General features: G+C 45.9%; 1 protein-coding gene across 1 annotated transcript in view; it reads right to left on the reverse strand.

Moving 5' to 3' along the window:
- Positions 1-1,915: 1,915 nt before the first annotated feature.
- The window catches only part of KANK4 (KN motif and ankyrin repeat domains 4), a 30,045-nt gene continuing 16,568 nt past the window's right edge, over positions 1,916-15,392 (reverse strand). Inside the window, exons 6-9 of the mRNA XM_039255281.1 lie at positions 14,963-15,182; positions 10,903-11,045; positions 6,913-7,113; positions 1,916-3,682 (exon numbers count right to left, since the gene is read on the reverse strand). Of these exons, the coding sequence (XP_039111212.1) occupies positions 3,578-3,682; positions 6,913-7,113; positions 10,903-11,045; positions 14,963-15,182 (669 nt within the window). The 3' untranslated portion in view covers positions 1,916-3,577. The remainder of the gene's footprint in view (positions 3,683-6,912; positions 7,114-10,902; positions 11,046-14,962; positions 15,183-15,392) is intronic.

A 15,392-nucleotide genomic window follows, 5' to 3' on the forward strand; every position in this document is an offset into this window, starting at 1 on the left:
AAGTTGAGTGAAGTGGAAGCCTGAACAACAGTATCTGTGATATGAGCCCAGTGCCTGCGTACAGTGGGCACGCTTGAAATATTTGAAGAGTGAACTGTATTGCCTGGTCCTATTCCTTACTATTGGTGCATGTTTCCTGTCTTCCAAAAACAGGTTGGAAACTCCTTGAAGGCAATGAGGGAAGCTAAGGTCTCTCAGGGCCTTTCTCGAGGCCTGAGCTTAATTATCTGTCCCCAGTAAGCCTGATTTATGTTGCTTGTCAGGCACTTGACAAATCTATTAATCAGCGGAGACTTGGAAACCTGGGTTTGGGATCATGGTGACCTTCGATACTGTTTTTTGAGATGTGACTGAAGCCAGTGCCAATGCATATGTCTTTTTGAATTAATGTTTTTGTTTTCTTAGGGCAAATAAGTAGTAGTGGGATTACTGGATTATATGGTATTTCTCTTTTTAATTTTTTGAGGAATCTCCATACTGTTTTCCATAATGGCCTCACCAGTTTACATTCCTACCAACAGAGTCTGAGGGTTCCCTGTTCTCTACATCCTTGTCAACACTTGTCTTTTTGATACTACCCATTCTGACTGGTGTGAGGTGATAGCTCATTGTGGCTTTGACTTGCATCTCCCTGATGATGAGTATTGTTGGGGAGGGAGTGGGCAAAACAGATGAAGGGGACTAAGTGGTTCAAACTTACAGTTATAAACTAAATAAGTCATGGAGATGGAAAGTACAGATAGGTAATATAGTCAATAATATTGTAATAATGTTGTATGGTGGCAGATGATGACTGTACTATAGTTAACACTGAGTAACGTATAGCGTTAACATATTTGGGGCACCTGGGTGGCTCAGTTGATTAACCATCTGACTTGATTTCAACTCTGATCATGATCTCGTGGTTGTGAGATCAAGCCCTCTGCATCAAGTGCAGAACCTGCTTAAGATTCTCGCTCTCCCTCTCCCTGTGTCCCTTACCAGCTTGTGCACTCTCCTGCTCTCTCTCTCTCCCTCTCAAAAATAAAAATAAAAAAGTAAGAATAAATAAAATAAATTAAAAACTATACCTAAAACTAATATAATATTGTATATCAATCGTACTTCAATAACGAAAGAATAATAAAGTTGAAATGACTAAAATACATAAATACATAAGTAAAAGCCATCACCAGGAACAGTGTCCGGTACCTGGCTGGTTTCAGTAGATGTTTGTTGAGTGAATTCTGGAACTGAGAGACAATGACAGGGAGGCAGGCTGTACTTGTTCAATCTCACCATGTTCTGGGCTCAGATATTCCGATAGAATGGAATAGTTATAAGAAGTGAGATCATGGGGCGCCTGGGTGGCTCAGTCAGTTAAGCGTCCAACTTCGGCTCAGGTCATGATCTCATAGTTTGTGAGTTCGAGCCTCCATCAGGCTCTGTGCTGGCAGCTAGCTCAGAGCCTGGAGCCTGCTTCAGATTCTGTGTCTCCCTTTCTCTCTGACCCTCCCCTGTTCACACTGCCTCTCTCTCTCTCAGAAATAAATAAAACATAAAAAAAAGAAGTGAGATAATGTGTTCACATTCTGAACTCAAGATGAGGAGAAGTATACTAAAAATCTGACAAAGGATGGACAAAAGCCTTTTGGATAGTGACCCAATGGCTTCAAACCCTTAGGAAAACCAGTTTGTCTTCTCTGGTAGATAAGCTGTGCTTAATAGCTGGACTCAGATGAGATCATTAAAAGGTAATGTGACCCAAATGAAAGTTGCCACCCTAGTGTGAGATACAGAAATAACTAAATGGGCAACAGAGGACACCAAACCCCTCCTTGCTGTCTGCAGAACTATAATAGCGAATAAGACCCACAGTGCAAATTCCAAGAACCAAGACTAGAGAGATGCAAAGAAATAACTTTGAGACAAAAGATTGAGGGGCAGCATTTTAATATATAAACAGTCAGGCCAGGCCAGAGCCTTGCTACTCCAAGTGTGGTGGGGCCCAGGAACATTAGCATCCCCTGAGAACTGGTTAGAAGTGTAGACTCGCAGCTCCCTTCCCCTCAGACCTACTGCACCCTAATAAGACCTGCAAGTGATTGTATGCATATCAAAGTTTGAGAAGCACTGGATTGGAACATTTTTTTAAGATGGGGTTTTGCCCTTAAAATGTGCTTTGAGGTCAAAGTAAATCCACTTAAAGTATTTGTAGCTCATTATTTGCTCCATTCTCTCTACCTCTGAGCAACACTGTCACGTGTCAGTGTCCTGCTCTGGGACTTTGAGGCGCTCATGAATCCCAACAGCATACGGAAGTTTGCTGCGCCATTTCTGTAGACAGTCGTTATGGGTTACAAATTGGATTCCCAAACTTCCATCAGCTGTTCCTTGTACAACATCCCCAGGAGATAGGTTGTATGAGGATTTCCTTTCTTTGGAGATGATGAAACCAGGGCCCAAGGAGGTCTTGTGACTCCCCCAAGGGACACCAAGCATATTGACATATTAGTCAAAATGAGAACTCAAGGTTTTGAGATTCTAGGGTGAGGCTCACCAAATTTTGATGTCTTTTCTTTTTATATAAACAGGATTTTTTCTTTTTTTGCATAAAAGACTTTAAGAACAAATTCATAGATAACTTTATGTGAGTTACTGAATAGAAGCCATGCACATGGCTAGGTCTAGGAGGGGAAAGGGACCAGGACTCCCATGAGGCCATAGATATGGCTCTAGAGGAAATGTGGTGGCTTCTGGATGACAACAGCCTGTCCCCAGGAGGATGCTCACTCCCATTTGTTTCTTTCATAGATTCAGAATAGCTGATGTAACTAGACTCTGCCTAAATACATGTGGTGTGCTTCACTGGATAAAATTTCCTAATATATTCCAATTTCCCTAGTGCAAACTGGGGCCACTTAATGACTCAGAAATGGTCAAGACTGTACACCTGGCATTGATACCAATATGCTCTTCCTACTTTGCCTGAATTTAAGATTTCTCTATCAACCCCAGCTAAACAAAGGCCCCAGATTGGGTTTGTTCAGTTTCAGCCATCAGTATGCTGATTTTCCTAGGGTCCTCTAGAGAATGATTGCCAGGGTGGCTGCTTAAATCCAACTCCCCCCAAGCCCCCCACCCCCACCCCGCCCAATCCTCTCGAGGCATGCATATTCAATGGGACATATTCATGTAACTGATTAAAAAACAAAAAGATGGTGCACTTTAAAATTCCATGTAAAAAATATTGCTTTGCTAATGTGCTCCTGCCTGTCTGCTCGCTACATGGTGCTTACAAGGGAGAGAGTCATGAGGAATCCAAGGCTGAAGATGTTTGGGATTTTTAGACAACACTGATGCACCCTGCACCTTATACCCTGCTCTGCAGCCTGTGGAGTTTTGGGGCTTGGCCTAAGGCAAAAACTACAAAGCATTCTAATGAGCAGAATTATATAACAGGAATGTATGTGCATATTTGTCATAGTTTCTTCTCTTGAAGGGCGGCCCTCTGGCTTTGACCCATGCCCTCTCCAAGGGCCTAGGAGGAGTCCAGAGAAGGAGTCTTTTGTTCCCAGCTGCCAGTTCTTCTTAGCCCCTAAGGCCCCAGGGACCTGCCCTGCTCTGCGTGGGCCCGCAGAAGCCCTGCAATTTCCACATGGGCGGGTGATTTCAGAACGATGGACAGAGCCGTTCGGCCAGCCTACAGGGAAGAAAGAAAAGGAGAAACCATTTTATCCTGTCTGCCTCTTGCCCCAGAGAAGGGTGAGCTGGGAGGACCCTGTAGGCATGGGGCATGGAACTCTATTCCAAGCATCTGGTGACCCTAGGAGAGGTGGAGATTGGAATGGCATGAGGCTCACAAAACATGGGTCCCCTTTCACAGAAAGGGCATTCACTTCTGGGAAATCTGTGAAGTGTCACGTGGTTTGTTTGCTTGGTTTTTAATATTTATTTTTTAATTGGAAAATAGAGGAAAGAAAATAACTCTCTCATTTTTCCATTACCCAGACCTTAATGAAAGTTAGCATTTTGGTATGTTTCCCTCCAGTCTTCTCTCCTGTGCAAATTTGTTGTTGGTTTTTAAATAGAGGAATGATACTATATATCAATTTTGAATCTGCTTTTGTTTTATTTTGACTTTTTAATGTTTATTTTTGAGAGAGAGCGCGCACGTGTGGGTGCAGAGGAGGAGCAGACAAGGAGAGGCAGAATCCCAAGCAGGCTCTGCTCTGTCAGCACAGAGCCTGGCGCAGGGCTCTAACTCATGACCTGCAAGATCATGACCTGAGCTGAAGTCAGATGCTTAACCGACTTAGCTGCCCCGGCGCCCCCCAAATCTGCTTATTTCCTTGAAAAGGCCTCGTGACTGTACCTTCCTTCTACCACCATTTGTCAGTTGGTATCTGTGGCGCTGCTTGATAAATCTGTTCTGCAAGGTCAGACTCTAGATCTGACCTGTGGCTGCTGGCCCAGCAAGGGCATCCCAGCACCTGGCCCAGTGCCTGCCCTTTGGTCTGCAGCCAGTAAGCACTGTTGGAAGAGGGAATGCTGGATGGTAACAGGCATTCATTTCAAGCTGGTGAAGAGCCTGAGCACTCTAACTCCTAATGAGTATCCTCCTAGGTTGGGTGGGTCTGGAACAAAGCAAAAATTTTAAGCAGGGTGGGGGGTCTCCTAAAAGCTTCCTGCATAGTTTCGGTTGAAGAGAGGGACCTGGGTTTTTGTAGGCCTGTCCCCTGGCCCCTGGTTTTCATTGCTGCACTTTGTCAACCCTGTGGCTCTCTGTAAACACAAAGATGGATGACTATTATTATTATGGGAAAGAGCCACAGGCCAGTCCCAGGGGACCCACGTACCCTGAAGAGGGCCCTTCTGGAGATGACAGCCCATATCTGTGGGCTTCTTACTTGCAGACCTGGAGAGTGAGGGACCCCAGTCAGCTCAGAAAGTGTGGCCAGACAGACCACCTGGGGAGGGCGTATGCCTCAAATACTTCTGCCAGAGCCCTGGGAACAGGGCGACACTGTGTAGCTCTAGTGGGAACCTGGCTTGGCAAGTCCCTGCTGGGCAACACTGAAGGCCTGAAGAAATAGGATGGGCTCAGGCAGCCAGCACATGACTGCATGCGTGTGTGCATGTGTGTGTGTGTGGTAGTGGTGGCGGTGGTGGTGGTGGTTGGGTTCTTTCAATATGACAAGAACCTACTGTGTATCAAGCAAAAATGAGCAAGGCATAGTCTCTGCCATAAATTTGGTAGGTGCTTTGGAGGCACCCATTGGTAGAGTAAGTCCCTCAAAGGGGAAGCCTTGCGGTCCAGAGACCAGTCCTCACCACCTCCTCCTCCTCATCTCTTGATCAGCCCCCAGGAGGCTGGGTGACTGATTTCTCAAATTCCCTTCTAAACCTAGAGAAAGTGCCTTGCTGGCTATTCTGGGGGGTTCCACATTTATATCAACCTTTCAATGGTGGTAGGGTGGGGTAACTGATTTTAGGACATGAATTATCTCTCAGGTTTCCGAGGAAATTATTAAGTCACCCAAACCTGCATCTAAGTCTCCTTAGGAAATGTGCCCATTGAAACAATATGGTGACCATGGCAAGGGCTGGACCCCACCCTTCAAGGTAAAGCTGGAGGCACAAGGCTTGGTGTTGGTAGGACCTCAGTCAGCAGTCCCCTTGTCCCTCTGAAATGTCTCACCCAAGTCACCTTTGGGAAAACTGGGGTGTGACCCAAGCAGGCAGCAGGTGAGTGGGCCACAAGTAGGGTGGAGTTGGGGTTCAGGGAACCTAAAGACACTGGACCTGCATATGTGCTTCCTGGCTGTGGTGTGAGGAACCCAGCAGCTTGAGTCACTGATGGAACAGTATCGGGTAGTTCAGATGTGGCCCAGTGAGAGGGGCTGTCCTTGGGCAGGGGAGGAACTCTTCCCTTCTCCAGGCCTTTTTTCCCCTTCAAACTGTGGATGTTAAAGTATAGACGAGTCTGTAAAGCATTATAGTTCCAACAATAAGGACACTGAAGTCAGACCTGGGCTTGAATCCTTGCTCCAAGAACCAGCACCTTGTGACCTTACGACAGCCTCATAAACTCTCTAAGCCTCTGTTTCCTTATCAGTGAAAATGGGGATCAAAATATCTACGTCACTAGATTATCGAGAGTATTGGTGAGATAATGCAAGGGAAGGGTTTGGCTCCTGACAGTCCTCTAAGGAGTTTGATGGAGCTGGGTTGCACTAGCTGTGTGATTTGGGATATGTCACTTAACCACTCAGTGCCTCTGTTTCCTTACAAGCAAATAGGTGGCATCAGCAGAAACAAACCTCAGAAGGTTGTTGTGGGGTTTTAGTGCCGTGATCCTCGGCAAATGCTTAGTGCAGTAGTGGGCACTGAGCAAGCCCTAGAGACATGCTGGCCACCATCTTTATTGTTACCATGCCAGCCGTCACCACCATCATCCTTGTGATCATCATCACCATCACCTTACAAAGATGTTTATTTAAGCAGCGTGTGTCTGGCACTGCGACCTCGAGTGGGCCGGCTTGATGACATGCACCACGCTGTAAGGCAGATCACTGTCAGAGAGTGGATGTAACTTACACTTGGTTTCTCCATCCAGCCTTTCAAGTCCCCGTGGGCAGCAGAGCTCCCTTGTCCAAGCTGCTGCTCCAAAGCCCAGATGCCATTATTGCTGTGACCAGTTCAGGGCCAAGGCCAGGCCTGGGCACATTTCCTCAGGTTGATGTGAAAGGTTAGGATTTGGAGGTTCCCAGCATTTACTACAGATCATCTCATTTAAGTCCCCCAACAGCTATATGAGGTTGATTCCGTTGCTTCTGACATGTGCTTCCTTGAATTCTGCTGGCCGGCCAGGCACTTTTCGGGAAGGAAGGAAAGTGAAACACCTATTTGTTAATTGCCTGGAAGTCTTACCTTGTCGGTCAGGCTGCTGTTGCAGGCCGGGTGTGCCAGGAGCAGCCGCACCATGTCGATGTTGCCATGGTGACAGGCCAGCATGAGGGCCGACGATCCGTCGTGGTCCTGCAGGTTGACATCTGCCTGGCAGTTCAGCAGTGCCTGGACCATGTCCTCCCTGTCGTGGCTGACCCCCAGCATCAGGGCAGTCTGGCCTCCCTGCCACACAGAGCACAGGCATGTGGTGAGGACCCCTTCTCCAGCCTGGGTATGCTGGGGCAAGACGTTTCCAGAAAATGACCGTTGATCTGAATCTCCTCCTGCCCCTGGTATCGGACACATCCTTCTCTACTTGGCAAACTCCTGCTTTTCTGAAACACTAGTCAAATGCCACATCCTCTCTAGAGCCCTCTGCTAACACCCCAGGCACGGGATTCATCACACAGCACTTACCACTTGGTACTGCAACCTGTCAATCTCTCTCCTTTTCGTGGACTGTGACATTTTTGATGGCAGGGACTAAGTCCTTTTCATCTCTGCCTCCCTAGGGCCTGGCACCAAGTACGTGCTGGTAAACGTGCAATGACAGAGTCAACAAAGGGTTGAATGCTTCTGTACTGTGGCTTCTTACTGCCTGCCCCAGCCTAACTTCCTGCCGGAAGCCCTGGTCTGCTCAGAAAACCCCTGGTATTTTCAATTCAGTGATACCTAAAACTCTCTTGTCTTGGCAAGACCTCTGCCTGCATGGTCCTATGCATTTCTAATCCATAACCATTTAAACCTTTTTTGAGTTTTTTCATTTATTTAAGTAATCTCTACACCCAACGTGGGGCTCGAACTCACAACCCCAAGATCAGGAGTTGCATACACTTCCAACTGAGCCAGCCAGGCACCCTGCCATTGACAACTGTTCACGTCCCCGTAATCATTAGCACATGTGGCAGTGGGTTAGAGTCAGAAAGTGAGTCTAAGGGGTGCCTGGGTGGCTCAGTCAGTTGAGCGTCCGATTTTGGCTCAGGTCATGATCACACGGTTCGTGGGTTTGAGCCCCGCATCAGGCTCTGCTGACAGCTAGCTTAGAGCCTGGAGCCTGTTTCAGATTCTGTATCTCCTTCTCTCTCTGACCCTCCCCTGCTCACACTGTCTCTCTCTCTCTCAGAAATAAATAAAACATTAAAAAAATTAAAAGTAAAAAAAGAAAGTGGGTCCAGGCCCTGGTTCTGCGGTTTCCTAGTGCCTGACCTTGGCCCCATTACTTGTAGTCCCTGAATATTGCCTTTTTGTTTTCTTAAAAATTATCATAATAATCTGTCCTGTGTACCTCACAGAGCTTTTGTGGGAACCCAGTGAAATAAGGGGGTGAACAGAACAATGTATGGTAGCAATTTTACTGATTATAATGGGCCATTATTATGTCTCATAGATTTTCTTTTATATACATAGTCCTATCACTGACCTGATTATGTTTTCCCTCATGGTTCTCCTGGGTTCCACGTAGGTCAGGCTTATGTCTCTCACTGGACATCAGGCTTTTTTAAGGTTGTAAGAATGAGGCAAAGACTATGTTTTCCCTCTTTTCAGATCCCCCATGGCTCTCAGTGCTGAGTCTTATGTGTAAAAGTGCTGAGGACATGTTTGCTGATATGTTTGCTCACTGATCAAGGGCCAATCTGCGGTCACTGATGGATTATGCCTCCCTGCCCAGAATGTTGGGACTTAGAGAAAAGAAAGGAGGTTTGCAATCAGGAAAATCCTGGCTGTGTTGCTTATTATCTATGTGAATCTGGACAAGTTAACCTCTCAATGACTTTTCCTGATCTAGGAAAATGGGAATGCTTAATAATATTACCTGCCTCATGGGGCTATTGTGAGCTTCATGTGCTTCACGAGTGCTGTGCATGTGTTAGCTATTATTGTTATTATGAGCATGAGGGATAATGTGTGACAAATACTCAGTACGTGGGATTGTATCCTTAGGTATCTTGGTTCTCCATTTCTCTGGCACCCAGACAGATCATTCCAGAGAAGCCTGTTTGCCTTTTGGTTTGCTTATACTCAGCCCTGAAGTAATGGTTCTTTCTTTACTGGACTAATGAGACCAGGAGATTTCCATCTAGACCCCTCTCTCCAAGTGGTATTAAAGCCAGATGACATATGTATATTTTCCTCTTGTCTGCCCCTATGCCTAACTTGGGGACCCTGGCTTCCTCACCTCCCTCCTGGTCCAGTTCAATGCAATTTAATTCAACAGTATTTACAAAGTGCTGCTATATGCCAGGCACGGCGCTGATCCTGGAGATACAAAGAGAAATAAACAGCTTAGCCTAGGAGACTCCCAGCCTCCCAATTCTGTCTTATTTACCTGGTACCTGCAGCTCATATGCAGGTAAAATATGTAAAAGCCCTGGAGGGAGCTGAAGGGAGCAGCAATAGCTATGAATTCCCTTCCCTCCTTAGCAACCTGGGATGAGCCCCTTGCCCTCCTAGAGCATCTATTAAAAAGGCATTGATTTTGATTTTGATGAGCATCCCTTCTTGCAAGAGGGCCAATTTGGAAAAAAATTAACATATTTATAGGAAACATTTTATAATGAAAACAGCTTTATTAAATCCCGTGGGGTAGGAGCTCTAGGTGAAAATACTTTGAAAAACAGAAAGTGATCTATAAATGTCTGTTTCTTGCCATCAGTAGGATCGCTTTTAGATAAAGGGTGCAAAGTGACTTTGCCATCTGGGGTAGGCTACCGTCTGCAGTCACTTTCTGAGGGTGGGAGGGACAAGGGAGTTAAACATATTGGGAGGCACTTTCTTATGGGTCTCTAAGTTTTCTGCATACTTTGTGAGCAAGACGCTATCTATGCTGTTGTTCTAGACTGTCATTTTATTTTTGACTTTATTTTTTTTAAGTAGGCACCACACATAGTGTGGAGCCCAGTGCGGGCCTTGAACTCACAACCCTGAGATCAAGACCTGAGCTAAGATCAAAAGTCAGATGCTTAACTGACTGAGCCATCTAAGCGCCCCTAGACTATCTTTTTAAAGATGCTTGTATAGTTAACAGCCTTGGAAGACAGAGACACTGTCTTCTCCAAACAGAGGGCAAATATACTTGCTATCCAGTATAAAAGATTCAGGTCCCCTAAGCTCAGGGTTCCCCTCCAATAATTCAACCCACTCCATGTACAGGGATCTGACCCTCCTCACACCTGTGGGAATTGGGAACTGGGGCTCAGGGAACTGTTGTAAATACTGATATGATGGTTACTCTTCCTGCTGTGAATAATACACTGTCCATCTCTGACACAAGAGTTTCGTGTTTTCTGCTAGCATCCATGACAGTGTAGCATACTAACTTGTTAGCATTAAGATAGAGTACAATCTCAGACCCTTCGCAGTTCTTGGTAGTTAGGCTACATCTCTGATCACTCTGGGGGCGGGGTAGGGGGGGGAGTTGCATGCACTCCGTTGTTCTATTGGTCAAAGATGGGTAAGTGGTCTTTTGAGGAGTTCCCATTGTTCCGTACAGAGCCTTCTCTAACTCAAAGCCCTATAGACTAGGACCATGCCCCTATGCTATGCTCACAAAGAGAGGGGCCCAGAAGCTAAACAGACATGCCAACCCTTTGAACTGCTTTCAAATTCATGATGGAGGTGGATCACCTGGAGAGGCTTCCTATATAGCCAACTAACAAATGCCTCTTAGCATTTTCATGTCCTGGTGTTAACTGTGGGAACATTTGGTTCAAGAAGTCCAGTCCAGATAGACTTTGCCCAGTTCCAGACCAGGACACAGATTACAAGGTCACTGACCTCTGTCCTAGCCTCCCTGGGTTTCAGAAGCTTTTGAGGAAACCAAATGTATAGGCTTTGGACAGATGTCATTTGGAGGGCCCAGCCTTCTTAGGTTAAAAACTACATGGATCCGCATGGAATTTTTCACCCCACTGGCAGAATAAAACTGAGAGGTGCCTTATTTATTAAAGAAGGGATCATGTTCACACCTCCTACCTGAGTAGCTTGGATGTTCACATTTCCTTCTCTTAAGAGCTTCCAGACGACAGCCATGTCTTCGTCGGTCTCTGCAGAAGCCAAGGGAGTGATCATCACGGCAGTGTAGCCAGCTTTGTTCTGATGGTCAACATTGCAGACACCTGCAAGAGGAGCAGTAGGCGCTGGGATCACTCATGGGGGAGCAGGAGTGAGCTGCTGTACCCTGTTCAACGCACTGCCTGCTAGCTAAAAGGCATTGGGGCAGAGCAATTTTTTCCAAGTGGTGGAGTCAGTGGTTACATTTTTAGCAGCCTTTAAAAGCGGCTAGTGTTTTTGCAAGTTTTCTGAAGCCACTCAGCAAGGAAGGTCCAAGGTAGTAAAGTCAGAGATGGCAAAGGGGTAAAATGACCAGGATTGTTTCCTAAAGCAGAGCCCATGACATTATTCCCATTTACAGATGAGGACACTGAAGGTCGGTGAAGCTTCAGAACCTGCTCGAGTGAAGATGAAATGAGACCAGAACTCAGGTAAGTCTGGCTCTCGAGCCTACCACTCACCTGGCCACACATCACCCACAACTGTCATTTTAGGCTTTACTCTAGGTCTGTGTATAACTTTGAAGCTGATGGCAGCGTTCTCCGGTCTTTTCCAAAGGCCTAGTAATATGCTGGGTAGTGTGCCAGGTGGCATGAAAAATGCCACAGGAAATCTTCCAGGAATAAGCATCTTATTTGAAAAACGGCGGGGGGGGGGGGGGGGGGGGAATGTATCCATACATTTTTGGGTTAAAACAATTGAGAATATACATTTCAAAGTAGAATGAAAAATAGTATATTTTAAATATTTAAATACTTTAAAGTATTAGTTGAACTCAAAGGAAATGTCTGCTTTGTAACCCTGGGATATGCATTCATGTCTCTCTGCACTAAAGGTGACACAGGAGATCATCAGCCTGTTACCTGTTGTATAAATAATCCCACTTCTTTTTTTTAAATATTTTATAAATTTTTAAAAATGTTTATTTTTGAGAGAGAGAGGTAGAGAGAGAGAGACAGACAGAGATAGAGCATGAGTAGGGGAGGAGCAGAGAGAAAGAGGGAGTTACAGAATCCAAAGCAGGCTCCAGGCTCTGAGCTGTCAGCACAGAGCCCAGCGTGGGGCTCGAACTCATAAACAGTGAGATCATGACCTCAGCTGAAGTCAGACGCTTAACTGACTGAGCCACCCAGGTGCCCCACAATCTTGCCTCTTAAGGGCAATACCATATGGAAAACAAAATCTTTCCTGTACTGTTGCTTGTCCAAAAAAACTATGTATCTCTTTTGGACGATAAAAAACTAAACTATATAGATCAAGTAATTTAGCTTTTCTTAGCACTTCCTCTATAGAACGGGGATAATAATAGAATCTATGGGGTTACCATAAAATTTAATGAGTTAGTATATTGAAAGAACTTAGAACAGTACCTAGCACATAGTAAACAGTCAGTAAGTATTTACCGTTTCACTATTATTGTCTAGAATAGTATTCGTGCTTCTATATCCTTGCTACTTGCTCATGAAAACTTAAGGTATTCATTGTAACAAATCTGGTTTATAAAAAAAGGTCAATTAGGATGATTTATTTAGACGTTCTGTACTTGGTGTAAAAAAACAATATTTGTTTGACGTTCGGTCCACTCCACCTCAAACAATTTTTCAGAATGTGCCATTGTGATGCCAGGATGCCAGTGGATACAGAAAATCAGTCTGGGCCTTTTATCATCAGTTTCCTCCCTGAAGCCACTATGACTACTGTCATGACCAGCTGGGCTATGAAAGCTGAATGTAACTCCACTCATTGCCTCACAGCTTTACCTTGATAAAGATGGCAATATCTGCATTGCCTTGTTCATGACTTGTTTTATTTTTACCTCATGGCTGTTTTGTGTTTGCTTTTAAGAGGTGTAAACAGCCCTCAGGTTACAGCTCTTTTTACTCTCTTCAGAAACATGACTTGTAGCTCAGCTGAGTGAGGACCGATTCCTCCCCCAGGGTTCAGAAAGGGGCGAAGGGGCTTCAGACCCAGGGGTTTCATAGCAGATTCTTCTGAGCAGCCCACAGAAGGTATTATTACTTACAGGGAGTAAGCCAACCGTCCCTGGAAGCAAGGAGAAAGGCTTGAGCATGCTGCACCTCAACCAGCTTTCTCCCCTGCAGCGGAGTGCTGGCAAACTAAAGGAGGGATCACAAAGGACTAAGGTGGTAGAGGTGCACACGCTGGCTCTTTTCTCAGAAATGACAAGTCACTTCAGTGTAGCCCCTTACGGTTTGTAGTGTGCTTTCTGGATGCCTCACAACTGCCTGGGAAGGGAGCCTAGGTGTCAGAGTGTGACCAGTCTGTCTTCCTCAACAGCCCTCTGCATTGAGGGAAGGTAATGGTACCTTCAGCCCATTCTCCAGCACATCTTCATTCTTGATGCATGTGGCTATTTAGTTCTGTCAGTATGTTTTTAAAAAAATTTTTTTATTATTTATTTTTGAGAGAGATCATGAGGAGGGGAGGGACAGAGAGAGATGGAGACAAAGAATCTGAGGCAGCTCCAGGCTCTGAGCTGTCAGCACAGAGCCCGATGTGGGGCTCGAACTCACAGATTATGACCTGAGCTGAAGCCTAACCGACTGAGCCACCCAGGCGCCCCTCTATCAGTATGTTAAACAGAAAGCTTCCACATCACTTCAGGGTTGATGAGAACTGAATAGATTCTCAGTCCACACCAGCAGAAATGTATAACAACCAAAGCTTAGGGTGACTATTCTCCAGCCTGGCCCACTGGGAGAACTTCTAACAGGCTACAAGTCCGAGCTACTTGAAGATGAGGGCTCTACATTTCCAGTCTTTGGATTCTTCACACAAAAGGGCATGTTCCATTTAATTATGTGCCTTTCTCGATCGAGCTACCCTTTTTATGGTATCCATGAATCCATGAAGAACTGAAATCTAGTTAAAACTGACTCGATGTTAGTGTTGTAACTTTATCTTCCTCTAATGATGTGTAAAGCAGAAAGAAGTTTAGGTTGTCATTAGGTATGTTACCTATTCATTCTGGTAAAAAACTTCAAGGCTGCTTAAGGGAATTTTGGAGAATTGGAATGATGAGAAGGAGCCAGTCTGGAGGAGGGTTTCAGGGAAAAGGGTTCATATAGAAAGAGAAAAGGAGAGAATGAGCTTGGTGGGTTTGAGGCCATATGACTGGAGTGGATGGAAGGAGAATGGATGGTGGTGGCTGAGGTAGCAAGTGCAGGATTTCTGGGATTCCTGAAGGCCAGGCTGAGGACGTTGCCTTTCATCCTAAGAGCCATGGAAAGCCGTGGGAGGGATTTAAGCCATGAGGGATAAGGTCCAAGTTGGGGTAAAGCTGTTGGATCTGGAATTGAGACTTCCTGACGCCCATTTAAACTCCTCCTCTAGCTTCCTACTTAAGGGTTACAGATCTAGCATGTGCACCAATCCCTGGATGCCAGGAATGGGAAGAATGAGTCAACGGTATCAATTTTAAACCCCAGTAGCACACTTAGTCATTATGTGATCTTGGGGTCATGCAAAAGCCTATTGACTTTTCTGAGCATCACTTTCATCACGTATAAAAAATAGAGGTAATCATCCCTATTGACAGGAGTTATGAGGATTAAATGAGACCTCATATGCCAGGGGCTTGGCAGAGGGCCTATCTGTGGAGCACCATTTGGGGTGTTACATCTCCTATAGATGCCCTCCTAGATATCCCACATACAACTTTCCTGAACTCACAGAAGACACTGGACCTGGACATGCCTTCAGTCTGCCTCATCACCCACCTGTCCACACTGTCACTCCTAGGCTGCTTGATGTTGTCCCACATAGCAACGTGAGGGTAATAATACCTACGTTTCAAGAGTGTGTGAAGCATAAGCAACGTAACAAAGGCACAGAAGTCTAGTCCAGTTCCTAGAATACAGGAGGAACTCAGGACAGTGAAGCATCTCCTGTCTGGAAGGGAGTGGGTACAAAAATTGCCCTTCAGGGAGGACCCGGGCTGTGCAGATGCACTGTTTCTGACCTGTCTCCAGCAGCAGCTTCACGACAGAGAAGTTGGAGTGAGACACGCTGTAGTGAAGAGCCGTGTTCCCGTTGCCATCTGCCATGTTCACAAGCAGCTTCAGGAAGTGCGGGGAGTGGGGCTGGACCCCACGGAGGTAGGCTGCCACCACGGCAGGGCTAGACGACTTCCTGCTGGACACGCGGAACCACTCCTGACTGATGGTGTTCAAGCTCTGCCTCTGAAATACCAACAGATTCCAATTCCAGATGACCTGGCCTGGCTGGGCTTGGTTCCTTCCCGCTGGTAAAAGTCAGCTTGGGACGCTTCCACGGCTATCCCTTCTGCTCCCTCTAACTCCACATGATTTACTCCTGGAGGGATCATAGCTAGTGGGGTTGAGTTTGCACCTGTGGGATGAACCCCCGATGTGAGATAGAAAGAGGCCTGG

Source organism: Hyaena hyaena, unplaced genomic scaffold, assembly GCF_003009895.1.
Source record: "Hyaena hyaena isolate Hyena2069 unplaced genomic scaffold, ASM300989v1 scaffold_521, whole genome shotgun sequence".
In the NCBI taxonomy this organism is placed as follows: Eukaryota; Metazoa; Chordata; class Mammalia; order Carnivora; family Hyaenidae; genus Hyaena; species Hyaena hyaena.